Genomic DNA, 20,758 nt, shown 5'->3' with positions numbered 1-20,758 from the left:
CTTAAGGCTCTTGGCTGAGACAGCTGGATAGAAGGCTGAAGGAGAATCTCCACCAGCTGTTAACAGTATAGTGCCTATAACACATAGGCAAGCAGTGATTCTCAACACTAGGGGGCAGTGTTTGCACTGCAATAAGTACATTGGTCTTGGGTATTTATATGGCCCCATTCCTGAAGTATGTGAGCCTCTCACAACCCATAGCGTATTTATCCTGTGAGGTATGGCAGTGCTGATATACCCATTTTAGGGATGGCAAACTGAGGCACACAACTGTTAAGTGACTTGCCTTAAGTCACACAGGGAATTGAACTCTTGAGTCTCCAGCTAATGCCTTAACCATCAGCCTAGCCGTCCTTCCTCTTTACCTAATAGATTGATATTTCTATAGCCATTTCTACCCAGAGAGCTCCAAACATCAAAGCACTTCATGACACCCCAGTAAGGGAAGGAAGGATAAATTAACTCTGTTTTCATAAATGGAGAAACTGAGGTACAGAATGCAAAGTGACTGGCCCAAGGTCCCCCAGGCAGAGAGCAGACAACCAAATTCAGCTTTCCTGGCCCAGTGTTTGGGACCCCCCGGACCACGCGTCATTTCTATGTCAATCGCCCCATCAGTCAATGGTCATTTGCAGAGTGCGTTTGTCCCTCTTTTTGCAAAGGAGAAGGATAACATGGGGGTGGGGGACCGGCAATCACACAGAAAGTAAAAGTTGGGGGGGCTTGCCGGTTTGCAGCCATGGATAATTCATTGGCTGCACATCGTAATTTTAATTTCCAGTGAAGTTGTGTCGAGCCTACTACACAATGCGAGTGGTAATTAATGACTGGAACTCCCCGCGTGCGGAGATTGCCTGGGGCTTGAAAGGGGAGGACAGCTTAGGGTCTGTCTCCCCTCAGCAAATTCCAGAATGCCTGTTAAATACCCCCCACACCCCGTCCTGCTAAGGTGACTCCGACATCTCCTTTCTTTTCCTTCCCTCAGCACCTCCCCCCCACTGCCTGCTGAGCTGCCCACCCTCTCCACAGCAGCCCCTCCTGGCCCCTGACCCCTCTCTCCCCAGGACACTGCTCACTGCAAGATGCCATGCTCTCCGTCCCCCCACTGCAACCCAGCCATGTCCCACACGCCACCCTCCCCTGCTCGATCCCACCCACCCCAGCATGCCTTGCCTAACCCCAGAGGACACATCCAGGCAGCAAGTCTGGGCTGCAGCAGGGTCCCTCTGACAGGCTTTCACCCTGGCCTCCTTGCGGCTCGCTCAACTGGGCCGCTGGAAAATGGTCAGGGAAAAGGCCTTCTCTGGCGCTCTCTGTGCCAGTCTGGGGCTGGGCCCGACACCCGGCTGCTCAGGAGAGAGATTCGGAAAAGCCAGCCCAGCTGCCCAGCTAGCCTGGCCTTGAAAAGCCAGGGGTCACCTGGCAGGCTGGTGCCAGATCTAATGGCTGGTGACAGCACCTCCGAGCCAAGGCAGCCGGGGGAAGCTTTGGCCTATGACACGCTCCAGAGGGAAAGTCCAGCAGGGACTCCAGCCTCCGGGAGAATCTGCCTCCATCTCTGCGTCTCCTGCGTGGAACCAGGCGGGGAATGGAGTTACTGGGCTGGGATTCGGCCCCGACTCTCAGCTATGAGACCGAGAGCCCCAGGTTCCTCCGGCGTGGCAGATCTTCAAGCACAGGGCGGTCTTGAAGAGAGAACCACGAGCTCTTTCGTGACCTCGTGTCAAAGCCTTGCTTTACCGCTTCCAGTGAAGGACTAACCCCCCTGCCCTCCCCCCCAGCGCCAGGCCGGGCATTGGATCAGTACTCATGAGGTGATGAGCTCCCCAGTGTTCTCTCACCGCCCGCGGCTACAGTGAACGTGTCACCTTGCCATCCCCTGCGTGGGGCCGTACCCAGCTGAGCCAGAGGCAGCCCAGGGAGGACTAGCCGGGCTGTCAAGGCATCCCCAGCACTGCCCGCTGCACGGGCAGCCGGCCTTTGGGGTGTCTCGCACTGATGCAGGGGGCAATGCAGTGAGCGGAGGTCTCTGTCCTGGTACGAAGCTGGTGGCTGCGCCCCGTTCATTAGACACGAACATCACGTCCTGGGCAGCAGTGCCCAGCCTGGAGCGCTATTAGAGCTCATCAGACCGGCCCCTCTCCTGCGCCTGGGAGCTCAAAGGGCTTTGCAGACAATGCCTCTAAGCTCATGGTGCCCCTGGGGCGCGGGTACCTATTCTCAGCCCATCCTGAGGTGGGGAAACAGGCAGGGAAAGACAAGGTGACTTCCCCAGGGTCACAGAGCAAATCAGCAGCAGGGCTGGGAGCAGAATCTGCATTGTAGAAGTTAGAGAGGGAGGAGCTGCACAGTCCCGCACCGGACTAGGCCCTACAATAAACAATCAAAGCCCAGGGCAGAGAAACGCAGAGCCTGGATCCTGCAGTGTGGGGAGATGCTGCAGCGCTGCAAAGAGTGCACAGCTAGCAGGGAGCGGCTGACACCAGCCTCCTCGGGAGATATCGGGGAAAGGTGGCCAACCTCACAGGATAATCACTTATCAGTCCTAGCAGGCACTTCCGCTATAAAGTCCTTTCTAAACCCGACTTAATTCATCCCCACAGAGCCCATGGCAGGGGGAGGTTCTCCCTCTGTCTCACAGACAGGGAAACTGAGGCACAGAGAGGGGCAGCAACTTGCCCAAGGCTGCACAGCAAGTCACCAGCATCATCGGGACGAGAAGCCAGGTGTCCTAGCCTTGCTCTCCAGCCACTCCAGCATGCAGCCTCCTAACCGAGACCCGCTTGCGTGGCTGAAGCAGGAGCGTGCGAGAGCGCACCCGCAGCGTGCAAGAGAGCCCACGATCGTGCAAGAGCAGCCAAGCCGCTCCGGAGGCAACATTGCCGTTTCTGCCAAGAAACCCTCTCCCCTTCCTTGGCGGTTGTGGGGGCTGGGGGAGGAGGTAGGCTTGCCATGGTCGGGAGGCAATGGGATTGCAATGGAGCTGCAGCCTGCCCTGCGCTTGCATCCTTTGGCCGGCGATAGGGCAAGCTCGTGCTGCAGTCCGGGACACCTCTCCCAGCAGCAGCCCTAGGGAACGGCACTGTGCCAAGCTCCCGCCCACCGATCGCCAGCACATCTGCACGCAACTCCCGGCTCCCTAATTACACGCTCTGCTGGTGGAACGCGCCAGCTTGCTGGCTCTCTCCCCATTGCTAAAAAGAGTTATTTAAAAAGCCCTGCACGATGCACAGGCAGGGCAGAGCCACGCTGCGCAGGGCTGGGGGGGTCCCTCTGATTGGCAGGCCTTCCCCCATCCCAGCTCCCTGCAGAACCCCCCCATGCACAAGGGCTCTAGCTGGGGGTCCGGCTGGAACCAAAGGGAGAGGTCTGTCGGTGCAATTAACCCCAGGAGCCACACATTGGCACCCACCAGCGCGGCTGTTAGAGGAGCAGCCCCGGGCGAACAGTGCTGGCAGGTAATCCCAGCGAGGGCCCCTCTCCCCCCTCCGGATCCCAGCTCCCCTCATCTCCAAAGACAGAGGATGATGAGCAACTGGAGGGGGCAGTACCCCCGCAGGCATCGGATCCTGGGTGCCATCTCCAGACCAGGCTTTGCCAAGCCCCCCATATTATTCCCCAAAGCCAAAGCTGCTTGCAGGGGCCTGTGGTTGTACCACTTTGTGTGGGGAGCCTTGCAGCTCTCCCAGACTAAACGAGGTCAGGCTGAGTTTGTATGTGGATGGGAGACCCCTGGGGCCTGGCTGTGAGAAAGGAGCTAACCCGCATGTGGTCTTTCACTATCGCATAAGAACAAGGGTGTTATCCGTGTTTCCTGGCCAAAGTGAAACCAGGGTAATTACATTCCACTGACCTAAATCCTCCCCGCCCAGCAGAATTTCTCTTTTCTTTCTTTCAAGCTCATGCATCCTACGGTTCCAAACAGCTGCCACGCTCCACCCTAGAGGTGGCTGCATGTCAGAGAGTGGGGAAAGCAATTGACCCCAGCACATTAGTTTGTCAGGTGCTTACTGAAACTGACCCCAAGTTACGTCCTGGAGGTTGGATAAGTGGGAACATAGCAGGGAAGGGGGTGCGCCACAAAGTTGGCCCAGTTGATGGTTGTATAAGCTTGAATGGAGGCAAATGGTACCTCCAGCTTCTGAAACCACCTCTGCTGCTCAGTGTCACAGAGTATGGGGTTGTCTGGCCCTGCACCCCTCTTCCTGGGACTCAAAGTGACTCTCAGCCAGCCAGTAAAACAGAAGGTTTATTGGACAACAGGAATGCAGGTTACAGCAGAGCTTGGAGGCACAACCAGGACCCCTCAATCAAGTCCTTCTGGGGGTTCAGGAAGCTTAGTTCCCAGTTTGGGATTCCCTGAATTCCAACCACCCAGCCCAAAACCGAAACTGAACTAACCCCCTCCAGCCGGCCCCGTCCTTTTGTCCGGCTTCCTGGGCAAAGGTGCTAACCCCCTCCCCCCCACCTGGCTCAGGTTATAGGCTTAGGTCCTGTCCCTCACCTAAAGTCCTCCCGGCTCTCCCATCCCCCTCGCAGACAGTCCCTATGGCATCATACTCAGCCACTGGACCCATTCTCTCCCACCCAGCAGCCAACACCTCTCAACTGCCTGCCAAGCCCTTTGGGCAATGGTGCCCTGCCCAGCCCTGGTCCTGCTGGCTGCAGGGCCAACTCGAGGCAGCGCATCCCGCCACCCTGAGAATAATTAAGCAAAAAAGTTTAAGGAGAGAACGCTTCTCCTTGGCGCAGACAGCCCAGGGCTCCAGTGCATGAGCCTGGGTTGCAACGGGCCTGGAGTCCAGGTGTCCTGTGCAGCACCAGCCTGCCACAGTGGCCAGAAGCTGAGTTGGGGGGGAGATGCCTTTGCAACATGTCTGTACAGAGCCTAGCGCAATGGGGCCCCGCTCAGCGTTCTTCCGGGCTTTCCTACCAGCCGTGATAAATCGTGCCTGATGACAAGGGGGAGAGGAAAAGCTCGAGCTTCCCAGGGTAGGGAGGTTCTTGGGGGCATGGGACTGGGGGGATATTTTCGTTCCTTCAAAGAAAACAGGAGAATGGAGCCAGGCCCGGAAGGGGCCCTCGTTAAAGGTGCAGCAGAGACGAGGCGGGTGGCAGCCTAGGCATGGAGCCTTGCAGTCTCAGGGCTGGGAACATCATCAGCGCTGGCATCTGCTGGGACGCAGCCTTTCAGTGGGTCCCCATTTCCAGCCCAGCCCTGGCTGCAGGTCACCCAGGCGGTAGTTTCACAGGCTTGGTTAGCGAGTCCTGACAGCCGTTTACCTTTTGCTGCCCCCAAAGCCAATGGGCCCCAAACCAGCCTCCCGGAGTGGGGCAGGGAAGGGAGACAGGATGGAGTTACCCACCACACGATCCTCTTGGGGGCTGGTGCCCCTCCTCTAGAGACCCGCCCTCGGGAGTCCCGCCAGCATTCAGCCGTCTCTGCTTCATGCCTCCTCCAGAAGACCCCAGCTCTCCCAGTCAGGCAGGCCTGATGCCCCCGCCCCAACTCACAGCACCCCCTGTTGTGCTGCTGTGAGCATTCGGGGGGTTAACTGGTGGGTGACAGCTCCCTCCTCCAGCTATCTCTCCTGGGACATGACCAGGAACAAGCAGGTCCCCCCACGTCCCGGCAGCGCTCACTTACCCGCTGGCTAACACAGGATGAGCGCCGAGCTGGCTTCAGGGTGATGCCGCTGTGAAGGACAGATGGCTTCCAGGTCACAACCTCCACCTTCCTGGGGGTGGTGGGCAGGGAGACCACCACCCCAAACACACACTCCCTCCCTTGGCAGGATGGAAAGAGGCTCCTTGGCAAGCAGCAGAATCCCCACGACGACAATCGCAATCCCAGGGAGAGTCCTGGTGTCTGAGGTGAGGCCCTGCTTCCCAGCAGATGGTGGGTTAAGGAAGATTCCGAACTCTCCTCTGATTCATCCATCCATCGCCCTTCCCTGCTGACCAAGGTGTCTCCCCAGCCGTTGCAGGGGAGCCATGCCCCAGGGTCCTATGGGGCACGTGCTGGGGACACAGCCATGGGCCCCTCTCCCTGTGAGATCTGCCTTAACACCAGGCAGCAGCGCCAGCCCTGCTCCTCGCTAGCCTCAGAGAGACACTGGCTCCTCGGGAACCGTGCGCACAGCCCCAGCGATCGCTCTCCTTTTACATCTCCCCACCCTCTCAAAGGGACACAACCAAAAAGCCACCTAGCCCCATAGCACCAGCACCCCGCGAGATGTGCCGGGGAGAGACGGCGCAGAGGGTCCCTGGTGAGATGTCATCAGGGGCCGCCCAGTGGGGATGATCAGCAAGAGGATCTTTCCAACACAGTTTATTACTGCAGCTTCATAAATCTTCATGAGGCAGCAAGGCTCACGCGGGCCATGAAAGCAGCGGCCGTTAGCAGAACATGAAAAATTGTCCAACGGAGCGAACAGACGGCAAAGGGGAAGGACACGGCACGGAGGAGAGAGTGCATTTGGAGAGATCGAAACCCCTTGGAGCTACAAGATTCCTCCCTGCCCAGCTATTAGGGAAGCAAGAAAGAGAAAGCAATGCACTTGTATCCCTCAGAACCACTGCAGCTGTGGAGATGCAATGCCAGCGGCTGGAGTTCCCTGCTGTAGAGATAACCCCTTCCACGCCGTGCTGCCTGCAGCCCTGCAGCTGGTTCCCCCCAGCTCCCTCTCCTCTCCTGCCACCTGCACCACCGAATCCTCCAAAGCCCCCGAAGCACTTTCTCTTTCTCGGTGCAACTTTGCTGCTGCAGGGTCATGGAGGCGCCTGCGCCGACCGTCCTGTGCCAGGATCCTTTTGCACTGTCGCAGCCCGTCTGGTTAAACGTGAGAGGAGGGAACTTGGTCGGAGTGAGGGAGTGATGGGAGAGGGGCAGACTCCTGACTTGGAGTGTTTTGATGGGCTGCAGTTAACCGCGTCTGTGCCAGAGGGCTCACCCAGTGCCTCTCCCTTGGTGCTGGGTCTGCCCAATGGAACAGAGCCGCTCCCGATGGAATGAGCTTGGCAGAACCGGCTCAAGCAGCCCTGCACTTGGAAAGCTGCTAACCCATCTGTCTGGTGCTTCAAGCCAAAGGGCAGAGCCAGCTGTGGGGAGGGCTGAGATGGCATGGCTGGTTTTTCTGGCTGGAGGGCCCCAGAGCAGATCAGTCCAGTGAGCCCACCCCAGCTCGACTGAGACACGCTCTGTCTTGCTGAGGTTTCACCGTATGTCCATGCTGGAGCCATATGAAGCCACTTCAGTTGCAATTCCCACGGGGCACCCGTCCCAGGGCTCCCAGGAGCCGTGCATTGTCGGAAGATGGCGAAATGCCGTCTGTGCTCTACGGGAGGAACCGCCACTTATACTGTTACACTGTCTGGGTTGGCATCAAACAGGATGGCAGTTTAGAGCTGGGGAAAGAAAGTCAGACCCGGTCAGGATTTGGCTCCCGCATGTGCTGCTTGCGATACACGTGGGTGTGTGGGTGCCAGGCGTGCTTCGAGCGTGCAAGGGCACCCCGCGGTTCTTGGAACGGTCTGGGGCTCGAGTGTGTCACAGCCTCCTGCGGAAAGATGCTTCCTCCGGGGCAGCCCCAGCTCGTGGGGAACGACCCAGAGACTTGGCTCACCGTGCTGCCCTAGGAAAGTGAGTGAGCTCCCCCCCTCCCACCTCGGCCCACAGGCACTAGGGGATCTGTCCTGTCCTGCCCGGGCTCCTTCACACTCAGGGCTGGAGTGCTGGCCAGTGGGGACCTGCTAGCCCCACTCACTGCTACCAGAGGAGGCAGCTGCCCTCAGGGCCAGAGCCAGCAGCTAGGGGCCCTGCTCTCCTACCAGCCAACCTCTGCCCGCTAGCCTAGACAAGGGCAGGGCAGGGACGGGGGGCCCCTCCATGCAAGTGACCCAGGTTTTCTCCGATCTACCTCGGGCAGCATCAGTGGCAGGATTGTTGGTGACCATTAAACAATGGTGACACAGGCTGGATCTCACCCAGACGACCTGAAAGGCTGATGATCCTGGGGAACGCCAGTCAAAGCACTGCTGGCAAGACAGCGCCCATTAGAAACTGGCACCAAGACAAGGGGCAGAGACGCTGCTGGAAAGGGCAGTCGATTCAGACAGTCCAGCTGGCAGGAGATTTGCTGCGGGAGATGTGGTAACGTCTCCTTTAATTAGCAATCTGCATGGGCACTGGGGCAAAATAATACCTCGGCCTTCCCTTCACAGTTAAACAGCTTGGATCTGCGAATTACTGGGCAGGAGGCGGAAGTTACTGTCAGGCACCCCTCTTCTGAACCTGCCCTCCCCAAAATGCAGCCCCAGAAACACCCTGCAGCTGCCCCCTGCACAGGGTGCCCCAGGGCAGCATCTTTCTGCAATGCCCTCCTCTAAACCCACCGTGCACTATTTCCCCTTGTATTTGGAGCCTTGCCCGGAGAGCTGTCTGCCCCTCCTGGTGCGCCCCACCCCGAGGAGTAGATTGTTTTGCTACCCAGCCCCTCTCCACCCGCTGCGATTCCTGGAAAGGAGGAAGTATTTTTATTACCGCCATTAACAAGCGTTCTGGGATGGCAGCTCAGGCAACAAGCCCGGCAGGAGAGATATCCATAGTAACTCTCGTCCCGCTGTGGGAGTCACCCATAGCCAGTTACCGAGCATCTGCCTCAGCCTGCCCTGCATGCAGGACCCCGCAGATGGCTAGTCGGACTCACTCACGCTGGGCAGGGCCACTGAAGTCAATGGGCCCTGCCCCTCGTGCCACCGCTTACACAAGCACTATCGGATCCTCCTCCCACTGTGCAAATGGCTACCCGAGGTGCCCCGCAATGGTGAACGGGGCCTGTTCCCAGGACAAGATGCTACTCCGGGGAAGGGCGGCAGCATCTTAACGAGCACATTCTTGGCTTCACCTCGGCTAGCCACAGCCGCCTCTTCCAGAGGACAACGTCCAGACGAACTATGGCACCCCAGAGTGCTCGTCCTCAGCACTGCCCGGCACCCTGGGGTTAGTCCCACTCAGGCCCTGGGCTCTGCCCTCCCTTAGGCCCTGGGCTGTGTGCACGAGGGACCTGGCGTGGAAAACTGTTCACACACACAGCTCCTGCCAAACCGTCTTCTCCAGAGGCTTGGCTGATGGCCAGAACAGTATCCCACAGTGGCTGAGACTAGGCCGCAGCCTCGCAGCTAGAATGGGTCTAACTGTCCGTTGAGTCCAGGGTAGGAAGGCTGGGCTGGAGATGCAAGGCACAGGACTGGGAGGCAGGCTACGTGGGTTGAGCTCTTTGGGCAAGTCACTAATCTACCCTACTCGTCATTCCCCCATCTGTGAAAGTGGGACAACGCGTCCCTCCATCGCAGGAACGTGATGAGCAGAGATCCAGGAACGGCTGCGAGATACTGCAGCAATGGGGCTAACCGAATACCGGACATACCCACTCGTCTCTCCTCGCCCGGGCAGGATTGGTCCCCATCGGACATTGACAAGTGCTTTGTCCACTCTGCTGCTGATTGACCAGCTGATCAGAAATTCTCCATCTAAAGCAATGCTCAGACCCCGAGTTAGCCAGTGCCGCTGCGAGAGGCCATACTGAGAATGCTCCATGCTGCGCTGCCCGATTATCAGCCGCCACAAAGCTTCGCCTGGTCTCACCGACAAGCTTTTTTTTTTTTCCCCCAATCAAAAAACATATTGAAGAGCAAATTAGAATGCAAATGAATCAGATGAGGAATGCGAGCTCCCATTATCCCATCACCCTGCCACGCGCTGAACAGAGCTGATTAGCGCCAATGGTTTTCAACAGCCGGAGCTGTTTATTTAAAGTCAATCTGCAAAGAAACGTGGCCTGGTGTTGGGTTCGGCAGCCACAGTCTCCTTTCTGCAGGAAACCTGACATAAAAGCCTCCAATTTGTCCTTAGAGCAGGGAGGGGGTCTCAGCCTGGGGGTTGGGAACCCCAGCAGGTGAGGGGCAGGTGTCAGGGATGGAAACCACTTAGGCCTGCCCTTATTACTAAACGGGAGAGGGTCCAGGCTAGATCCCAGCGAGCTGGCAGGGGATTCCAGGAGGGAAAGTGAGGCCCTGGCATGGCAGAAGTGGAGAAGCACTGGCCTGTGATAAATCTGGCCATTGAGAACCAGACAATTTTACCCTCTGTCCACACAGATCCTCTTGGTATCCAGTGGGGCAGAGGAACTGTTGGCGAATTATCTATTACTAAGGCTCTACTGCAAACATTCAAGTCGTTACCCTGCTAACACTAACCCATTGCTCTGGGGTAGGGAAATAGCAGCATCTTCACAGAGCGGGGATTGAGGCCCAGACTCACCCAGGGCCACACAGGGAATTTGTGGTGGAGCCGGGAACTGAGCCGAGAGACGCCGAATGCCTTCACCGCAAAATGCCATCTATTTCCACATAGCCGAGTGCTTGTGCAGCCTGATTCCAGCGTGCCTGTTGAATATCACACCCCATCACCAGCAGACCACCACCCAGGCGGTGCCTCGCACAACGGGGCCCTGGGCGCTAGGGCAACACGGAAAACCCCAGAAGAATAATGCGTATTATGAAGTCAAGGAGGGAGGTGCACCCAAGCGCCTGCGATGGCAGTAAAATTTGTTGCCCAGCTGAAATCTGAAGTGCTCCAATCCCCTGGGACCGGCTTGTATGGATCCTTATCTCTGAGCCTCAGGAGTCACTCCCCTGTGCTGCAGAGATCCAGCCAACCAGGCTGTGCCCAGGTCTATCTCTGAAGCACCAGCCCTGGAGACTGATCTAAAGGCCAGGGCTCCGGAGACAGAGAACAGCGGCCGCCTGCATTGGAGGAGAATTGTCAGCAAACGCATCCCCCTGCCTGGCAGAGATAAGCACAAGGAGGGAATTAAACAAAAAAACCCACCAACCCAGCCACCCACAATCACTGCCAAGCCAGCACCCTATCCTTACATGGCTCCACCACCACACCCTTTGCTCGAGGACTGCAGGGGGTGACCCCACGCCACAGTGTGCATCGTGGGGTGGGTTAATGGGTGACTGCAGAGGGTTGGGATTGTGAGGGGCTTTTGGATGCACATCCACAGTGAACTCACTGTGTTCTGTGCGTGAGCCCGAGCGGAGGCCGCGCACGTAGGCTTGTGTATATATATTTTGCCTGCTCGAATGGGTCTGTCCCAGCACATGAGCATCAAGAGAAAGTTTGCGTCCTTAAAACAAACACAACCCTCCCCCCACCCCGTGAGCCCCAGGGCTGCCTTATTTGAGGAGGGAAGAGCAATATGAAGAATGAAAGTGCACAGAAGTCTTGCACGATCCATTTGCTCCTAGAGCAATGGAGATCAGGGGCTGCATCTCCTGGAACAACTCAGTTATTGCCAGATCAAACCAGGGGCTGGATCTTGTCTCCAGCTAGAGCCAGTGCCAGATGCTGCAGAGGACGGTGCAAGAATCCCCCTAGAGGACAACTATGGAATAACATGACCACTTGGGAAGTTCCTTCCTGATCCCCAGCAGTTATTGGCAGCCTTAGGCCCTGAAGCATGAGGGTTTACAGCCCTTAGACACACAGGACGCAGCATGGCTCTGCTTTCGGCTCGCTGCCCAGCAGACACGGACAATGCAGATCAGCCCGGCCAGGCCCTACATGGCCCTTTCTCTGGGGTGTCGGATGCACAGCAATGGCGCAGGAGCGGCTTTGGCGCTGTGGCCTGTTCCCTTCCAGGAGGCTCAGCAAACTGCTCTGCCAAGCCTTTGTCATCCCTTCCTAGCAGGAGACATGGAAACTCCGCCTGGCTGTGCCTTTGAGAGATGGGGATCCAAAAAGCTGGATTTCACCCTCAGTGGGAATCAATGGATGCTCGGGATCAACTTCCCACCTTCCCAGCCCAATCGCCCCTGCTCTGGCCTACAGTTGAGGCTCGAGAAAACTCAGCACACATGCTGCCCTATGGAAGCACAACCTTGTTTCCAAAGAGGGTGGAGAGCTAGGTGGAGCAGCGAGCCTCTATTGCCCCGTCTTCTTGCTGGAGGAGGGGAGGGATTTGGAGATTGGCACTTTCTCCCCTCCGCCTGGGGCACTTGCCAGCTTTCCCCATCACCCCCTGATGTCCCTTATTTCCAGGCCCAGGCTCAGGCCTCGTAGCACCAGGAATGCTGATTGCTGGTGCTACAGACAGGGCCGGCTCCACCGTTTTTGCTGCCCCAAGCAGCGGGGGGAAAAAACGGCGCGTTCGGCGGCACTTCGGGGGCAGCTCTATCACCGCCGCTTCATTCTTTGGTGGCAATTCAGCGGCAGGTCCTTCCCTCTGAGAGGGACCGAGGGACCTGCTGCCGAATTGCCGCCAAAGACCTGGACATGCCACCCCTTTCCATTGGCTGCCCCAAGCACCTGCTTGGGGCACCGGTGCCTGGAGCCGCCCCTGGCTCCAGAGCCGTGACTGGGAAACACAGGCAACCCAGTAGCCAAACTGTGACAGGGAGGTTCTGAAGAAGTGAGGGGGGTTTTCTTGGTTTTTCCTTGTTTTTTCCAATGTTTGCAGAGGGGGTGGGACTCAGTGTCCCCGGGTGTTACTGGTTTGATGAGGAGGTGGGAGAGGGAGTTTGTTGTTACAGAGGACCTACGACAGAACTTGGGACCCCAGTCAACGGCCTGGAGAATGGATACCCCAGCGACTGGTTACCTGGTGCCCGGAGGCCCAGCTCGGGAGTCACGGACAGTTCTGGCCAGTGGGAGGACAATGGGCTGAGAAGAGAGGACCCTGGTGACCTGACCAGACGGTTCCAGCCAGAGGGGGCCAGAGGATGGAAGAGAGGCGAGCAGGCCCAGGCGACCCTGTTTACCTGGTGTGACGATGCGGGTCTGGCGGGACCCAACTGAGAGTGCCAATTCAGGACAAATTGCTTAAACAGGGCAGTTATGGCCCAAGGCTGGGGTTTTTCCACCTCTAAGGCAAACCCAACCAGCCAAAGAGGACTTTGGTCTCACCCCACTGGCTAACCACAAGTCACACAAGCAATTCCCTTAAACACTCCAGCTTCCCAGTATCCCCCCCAGTGCCAGTCGTCATGGGGATGAATGATTATGAAAACCAACACCCTAATAAAAGAAAAAAGGTTCTCTCGATCCCAAAGAATCAAAGTCAATCTACAAATCAGATCTTACCCACAGATCACGCTGTTGCCAATCCTTTAGAATCTAAAATCTAAAGGTTTATTCATAAAAGGAAAAAGATAGAGATGAGAATTGGTTAACTGGAATCAATTACATACAGTAATGGCAAAGTTCTGAGTTCAGGCTTGTAGCTGCCCCCACACAGGCAAAAGAAGAGGAGGCGGTGCAGAACCCAGCCAATCAGAAGAAGGCTTAATGGAGCAGCCAATCAGGGTCAGGCTGGCCCATATAAGAAAGGCTGTTGAGCAGCCCAGGGCAGTCTCTCTCTGGAGGCCAAGGGACCGGGACCGGGACCGGGACCGGGACCGGATACCGGATACCTGCCTGGTGGGAAGGTTGAGCGAGGCAGCACCATGGACAGAGCAGTGCTGGGCAAGGGAGAGGGAGCTCCAGACTCAAGCCCTGATACAAGGGCGCAGAAGGTGCTGGAGCTGTGAGGAAGTGGCCCTGGGGAAACAGATGGTGGAGTAGAAGGGACAGTATGTGGCTGCCGGCTGTAGGGTCCCAGAGACCCAGAGTAGAGAGTGGGCCTGGGTCCAGTCCCTGCCTTTGCCCCCCTTTGCCTCTGAGGGGAGTGTTGGGCCCCCCCGGCAAGGGGGAAAGAAGTGGGTGGGGCACAATTGGAGGGCTGCCTCCAGAAGAGGATGCTGTGGTCTGGGGAGTGACGTGGGTCCTAGAGGTGGAGGTGAGAGTGACGATGGGCGACACCACTAGATGAAGGTGCTCTGGAGAAATGAGAGCTAGTTCCCAGGATGGCCAGCAGGAGGCGTCGCGGTGGTGAGTCCTGCCCCATTACAGACCCCCTGACCAGACCCCTGGACAAAATCCTTTTGCAACTACTTTACAAATCAGAGCATTTTAGGGGTGGATGCCTGGCCCCACCAAGGTCAGAGGAAGCTTTGCTGTTCATTGCAGATTGGCAGGGTACCTTCAGTAATACACAAGTCCCATAAAGTGCTCCCTATGGAACTCCATCATTCCCACCAGTTTGGATCTGGTCCATGCCATCTCTACCGAAACCTGGGCTGGATGAAGCTAGGGTCTGAGCTTCCTTTCAGAAGCCAGGCAGGGAAGGCTGGTGGCCCCTCTGATCCACCTGTAAAATGATCTGACACTAAATGCTCTGGGGGAGTTGAAAGGCCTGATTCATCCCCAATCAGTCCCCTGGGGAAGGTCTGTTTGTCTAGTTATTATCCATTTTTCATCAGCTTATCTTTAAAACACAGGCTTGGGGGGTGGGGAGGGGCTGGTCCATGCAGGGGCACTGCCAACATTGGGGGGTTGGGGACCTGGAGTAATCTGGGTTTCTATCGTGCCCTTCATCTCATCAGTATTATTCCCTTTCTAGCAGTGGGGAAACTGAGGCACAGAGCAGTAAGTGACTTGGCTGAAGTTGCAGAGAGAGTCAGTGGCAGAGGGGAGACCAGAATGCCAGTTTCCTGGATCCCATTCTCTGCTCGAGCCACTAACCCCCATGGCTGCTTTCTAACAGCCCTGCCTCTCCCAGGGTGGATCTGGAATGCTTTAAAAAAAAAAATGAAGGGAAATTTACTGAGAGTTCCTGCAGGGGAACAAGGAGCCCAGAACAGCCACACTAAACTCCACAAGAGCTGCTGATGGCAAGCAAATCTGGACTGGCTGTGGCTGAGCGCAAACTGGGGCATCCAGATTGCTGCTGGGAACTCAGCCGGATCAGCCCCCTCGAAGAGCTGACGGGATGCGCCGTATCTCGCCACAGCAGGGCAGGGCCTTGCATTGCTCTGCATCCAGCCTGGTTAGCAGAGGCTGCCGGGCGGGTGAGGAAAAGACAAGAGGGATCAAAAGAGAAGAGATGGGAGGGAGGGGGCTGGAGAGGATGCACACAGAGAGCAAAAATCAATTCCCAACAGGGCCATTCCTTCCCCTAAGGACACTCTGACCGAACGGAGTCACTAACTGGAGCCAGGCCGCTGTCCCTATTCCAGTGAAAAGAAAAATGGGAACAACCAGGGGCTGGCTGTCTCTGCCCCAGATGGCAGCGGTGCTGGGACATGCCACAGACTCACAAGCACTTCTCACCAACCTCCAGCTGGCCACAGGGGAGAGGGGGCAGCCTGTTGTTTCTATTACGGTGGCAGCTCAGGACTCCCATCCAGGAGCTGGGCCCCATTGTGTCTGCGCACACAAAGGCACCCCTGCCCCAGAGAGCTCCGAGTTGAACCTGGGGACACAATGCAACGGGAATAGACAGGCCAAGCAGGGAGGGGTCAGCAGTCACCGGCCCCCTCAGGAGCGAAGGGAAAGTGTCACAGCACAGCAGAGCTTGACGCCTTTACAAGAAAGCATTTGGATCTAGCTAAGACCTTCGAAATCCCTCGTTCCCATGAGGACCTCTCAAGCATTCCTGGAGTTTAGCCTCACAGCGTTGCTGGCAGGTGTTATGCCCATTTCATAGTGGGAGAACAGAGGCCCAGGGTAGATGAAGTGATTTGTCCGAGGTCACAGGGCGAGGCAGTGAATTGATCCCAAGTTCCTGGCCAGGGCCCTACCTCCACGACCCCCCTACCCCCTGCTCTGCCCATGCTGGCATGATCTTCCCAAGCACAAATAGGAGGCTGGCAGACAAACGAGGGCGTGAGGCAGCGATCATATGGCAAGAAATGAAATGTGAAGAGCAGGGCAGGGTGAGGTGAGCAGTTAACATCAAGACAGGAAGCCAGCACTTGCAGGGAACGGGCACCTGGAGATGTCTTCTCCACGGCATGGCGGGCTTTCCCTCTCCGATGGGGAAGGTGGTTTTCCGCATCGGGTTAGGAACTTTTCTTTTTTGTTCAAATGCACTTGGTGCAAATTTTTCAGGCCAGCTAATCACGTCCCCTAATCCACAGCCATCAGCACAGTCACGCTAACCGCTCGCTCGCTGACAGCCGCCTGGCAGCAGCTTGACGAGGGGGCTCTGACTGCACAGCTGCACTTCATCAAAAGCAAATGCATCTGCAAGCAAGGACCAGCAAATCTACATACCCAGAGAGAGCTTAGGGCCAACCGAGCTAACTTCTGTATTCCAGTAGAGCCAGCCCTCTGGGTCTCAAGCCAAGCAAGGTGGGGGACTTGCGGTAAGGCACCGACTGAGGACACCGGAGATTTGGGTTCAGTTTCGTGGCTCTGCCAGACACTTCCCCTATGACCTTGGGCAAGTGACATTGGGGGAGATTTGCAAGAGATCTCAGCTCCCAGGGAAGTGCCAAAGTAAGCTGACAGGTTTGTAAGAGCTCAGCACATCAGGAGCAGAGGAGCCCCTCTGACTGCCTTACTAGCAGCGTCATAGTGGGAGGCACAGAGTGCGGAGCTCTTATGGAAAGCCTGGCCCTGATTTAGGTGCCCAGATGGGAGCTGAGCTCTTCTGAGTATCTGGGCTCAAGGGTGGATGCTGCTGCCTGAGCACTTGGAAATGCAGCCTGGGGCTCCTCTGACAACCTGGCCACTTCTCTCTGACCGCCCAGCTCCCCAGTGAGGATAAGTAGCTTTCCTTCCTCCCACCCTTTCTCTAGTGAGACAGTATGCTCCTTGGGGCAGGGACCGTCTCTTACGAGGTGTCTGTGCAGCACCCTGTACAATGGGGTCCTGATCTCAGTTCAGCTCTCCTAGGCCCTACCATAATACAGATAATGAGAGGAGGAAGCTCAGTGGCTAGGGCATGGGGCTTGGAGACAGGAGACTGGGAGAGCTCTGCCACTGCCTCGCTACATGATCTTGGGAAGTCACTTCACTGCTGGGTACCTCAGTTTCTCCATCAGTAAAATGGGGACGCGTGATGCTGAGTGGAGGGAGGGCAGGAGAGGCCTGGTTTTAGCTGGGGGATGAGCTCGGCACTGGTACAGAGAGGAGTGGGCAGAACTGGCTCTGGTTTCTAGGGGGGAGCTGGAAGGTTGGGATGGCTTTGCTGCCTACTTGCTGTTATACTGGGATGATTTAGTTGGGGACTGGTCCTGCTTTGGACTAGATGACCTCCTGAGGTCCCTTCCAACCCTGATAGTCTGCTACAGCCTGCCTCTGGCAAGTGCCAATGAAATACTGATGGGAAAGACGTGGTCTGGTCCATCTTAAACCCCACCTCAGCTATGGGGCACTGCAGCATGTGTTTCAGATGGTCTAGGGGAAGGGCCCACTCCTGTCCCCTCCATCTGTAAGGGGCACTTGTACATCAGGACACATTCTCCACCCCATGACGTTCCTCTGCCCCTGCTGGCATGATCTTCCCAAGCACAAATGAGAAAAGCAGGCAAGCAGGTGATGGAGGCTGGCGATTGCACAGTAAGAAATTCAATGTGAAAGGCAGGGCATGGTGAGCTGGAGAAGGGGCTTAACGTCAAGACAGGAAGCCAGCGCTCACAGGGAGGTGAGTCTAAATGGTGGTGGAGATAGCGCTGGGGAACCATGGAGGCGATGGTCTCCCCCCGTCCCCTCCAGACATACACCCGCTTCAGGAACGCCTTGCAGCCACGCTTCTCCCCATCATGTCCCTATGGTGCAACCCCCATGCCACAACGCCGCCTTGCCATGCAACTCCATGACCCATTGCAGCGGCCACCAAAAGTGGTGACCCCTCCTGGGCCCATCTGACCCCGCTTCACTGAGAGCGATCCATGATGGAACCCGTGGGAATTTTCCCCCGGGTGCAGACATCGCTTGCTATCTATTCCGCACAGCAGCCAGCTGTCTGGAGCAGCCAGCAAGCCTGAAGAACTGCTCTGAGACCAATGCACTCTCTCTCGCGCGCACTCTCAGATGCTAGGGGAAAGCCTGTCCCGGTGGCATGTAGCCCTGGAGATCGCAAAGGGCTCCTATGAACAACACTGCTAACCCAGAGCAGATCTTGTCCCTCCTTATATCTGCCATCCCCGATGAGCAGCCCTTAAAGTGCTCCTTCCAGCCTTTAATAACTCTTGCTGCAGGGGACAGCAGAGGGGAAGGGGCATGATTAGAAGCTAAAACCAAACCGAATCCACCTGGCTCTGGACCCGCATCCTTCCCCCGAGCTGCAATTAGAAGCTGTCCAGCCAGCTAGGTTTAGCCAAGCAAAAGAAGGACAAAGGCAACTGCGCCTGCCTCCCCGCCTAACAGCCTGACCTTCAGCAGTAGACGCCCCAGGATGGAGCGAACCCCATTTGGAATCGCACGTGGTACGATCTTTGCTGCTGTCTACTTGCTCTGAGCTCACCTTGAGCTGTCAGTTTCACCTGGGCATTTCCAGGGGTCCCCTCCCCCACATCTGAGCCTTCCCCAGAACTTCCTCTGCCCCCACCCCCATGAAATGTAACTTTGCTGCAGGCCGAGGAAAGGTTCAAAACCAGGGAGTGTTTAGTCTTGAGAAAAGACAACGGAGGGGGGCCGTGATACCATCCTGCCGCTGTGTCAAGGGCTGGAGACTGTGCTCGGTTGTTCTCCAGGTCCACTGCACAAACCTCAGCGACGCTGCGGAGGAAGTGCCGTGGGGATGCGAAGCAGGTTGCATGGGGCTGAAGAGAAACCAGGGGACAGCTCCCAGCCAAGACCCAAACTCTGTGAGACAAACACACACGCCTTTCGTCGCATATGTTCAAACCAAATTAAATATGATTTTACTAATCGCCAGGCATTTAAAGCAACACACCATCTCTGTCAAGTTAAATCTAAGGAGACATCTCGAGGTCCATTAGCTGTTTATGTTAATTAACGACAGGAGCGGTTCATTATTAAACATATATTCATGGGAAGCGACCAGCGAGGTGGCCTGTCACAAACCTGTTACAGGGGCACTGACCTCGATCAAGTGCATGCCCAGGAACCGGGCGGCGTTTAACCACGCGGCGATTGTCACGTTCAATCGACATCTGATCCTTGGAGAAAGCCGGGTGGGAGGGCACGAGCCGGCCTTCCTCGCCGGTCAATGCAGGAGGGAACCAGTGCGGAAGCCAGGCTCCAGCCGGCCTCCAGCCCCCTTTCCCGTCGCTGAGCTAGAGAGGGGGGATCTGCCAGGCTGGCCCGGCTGTTTGCGAGGTTGTCTCCATGGCTGCCGGTTGCTGCCCCACTTTCCCTGCCAGAGTCCATGGCATGTTTCCGGCTCCCGGACAGCCCTTCTGCTCACATCCTCTCGCAGCTGAGGAACTTTTCCCCTCTGCCCTGTTAGATTCCCCTGCTGTGTCTCTCTTTCTCCCGGTCCTTTCAAAGCTACCTCTGTTTCTTTGGGTTTTTTTTTTCCTTCTCAAATGTCAGTGCGTTCCATCGAACGAGTCACACGGGCTGGGTGCCAGGCATCCATGCACACCCATGCCCTGGCCTCCCACAGCCTGCGTGCCCCCAGCCTCGCCACCCCCTGGCCAACAGCGGGGAGCTCTGTGTGCTAGGAACGGGAGCGCAGCTACCCAGGCGGAGCTGATTGCATTCAAGGCTGGCTCTGTGCTCTTAAAGACACAGTCCCCGCAGGCCTGCAGAACCCTGCTCTCCAGCTGAGCTCCAGCTTGGACCCTTGGGAGAAAGGCCTGGGGAGGGGCATATGGGGCTGGGGGGAGAAGTGCCCTGTTCTCCTGCTTTGTCACAGCTGTGCAAAGCTCCTCTCTCTCCCTCCCAAGCTTGTCGTGGGCAGGCCCAGCCTGAAACCCCCGCTCCAAACACTCCTGGCCTTTGGGCAAGGGCAGATCCAGACCCAGCCTTTGTGGCATGACGCCCTCCCAGGCTGAAACAATTCACTGCAGAGATCAGGGCCAAGATGCTGCATGTGAGCCCTGGGGGCTTAGTCTCAAGAGGCTGCAATGCTGGGGGAGCTCCCATTGCTAGGTGCCGCCAGCCCGCCATGATTCTGCAGCTGCGCTCGCTGTCACAGGCGGAGTCTTGCCCCTGCGTGTGCTGGAGGCAGCAGAAGGGATAATCCTACCCCCAGGCTCACAGCAACCTGATGGGCTTCCTCCACATCCTGCCTTCAGCCCCCCCCCACCACCACCCCAAGGGAAGTGACCGACAATACTTTGCACACAGCAGATCCCAGCTGAAATCTCAAAGCGCTTCCCAAATATTAATCCTCAGATCACTCCTGGGGGAGGGGGGATTATCCCCATTGTCCAGATGGGAAAACTGAGGCATAGAGAAAGTGACTTGGCCAAGGTTACATAGTAGGTCAGTGGCAGAGCAGGGAATAGGAACCCTGCAGTCCTGCCTTCTAGTCAGCGCTGTATTCACTCAAACTTGTTGCCTCCCCTGTACAAACTAACTATCCCCCCTCTCACACTGAGTCATTTCACACCCTACCACACCAGGATTTTTCTCTCTATTGACATTACAAGGATGTCCAGAGGCGCGAGCTGTGCTCAGCATCCCCTTGTGCTAGGGCCTGTACAAACACACAAGAAACGGTCCCTGTCCCATAGATCTTACAGTCTAAACAGACAACCACAGGGTGAGAGAAAGGAAGGATCATTAGACATGGGCATGGCTAGGACGGCCCCCGGGATTACAGCCAGGGCCAGCGACCCCCAGGCTGCACTAGCTAGCTGTGTCCTGCACCGGAATCTGGCAAACCATCATACAACGTCCTTTTCTGAGCCACTGCCTCTCTGCGCATACCCTCTCTGCCCTTCCCCACGG

General features: G+C 56.9%; 1 protein-coding gene across 18 annotated transcripts in view; it reads right to left on the bottom strand.

Moving 5' to 3' along the window:
* The window catches only part of SRCIN1 (SRC kinase signaling inhibitor 1), a 181,919-nt gene that overhangs the window by 99,880 nt on the left and 61,281 nt on the right, over positions 1–20,758 (bottom strand). The window contains exon 1 of one of the 18 annotated variants that reach the window (XM_030541444.1): positions 18,923–19,486. The exons of 16 other annotated variants lie outside the window; for them this stretch is intronic. In XM_030541444.1, coding sequence (XP_030397304.1) covers positions 18,923–18,956 — 34 coding nt within the window. In that variant the 5' untranslated portion in view covers positions 18,957–19,486. Of the gene's footprint in view, positions 1–18,922; positions 19,487–20,758 lie in introns of those variants that run through there. One more of the 18 variants, XM_030541442.1, reaches the window with a different exon arrangement.

The sequence above is a fragment of the Gopherus evgoodei genome, chromosome 23, assembly GCF_007399415.2.
Source record: "Gopherus evgoodei ecotype Sinaloan lineage chromosome 23, rGopEvg1_v1.p, whole genome shotgun sequence".
Lineage (NCBI taxonomy): Eukaryota > Metazoa > Chordata > Testudines > Testudinidae > Gopherus > Gopherus evgoodei.
The sequence above is the reverse complement of the archived record's forward strand: the minus strand, read 5'-3'. Positions and strand labels throughout refer to the sequence as shown.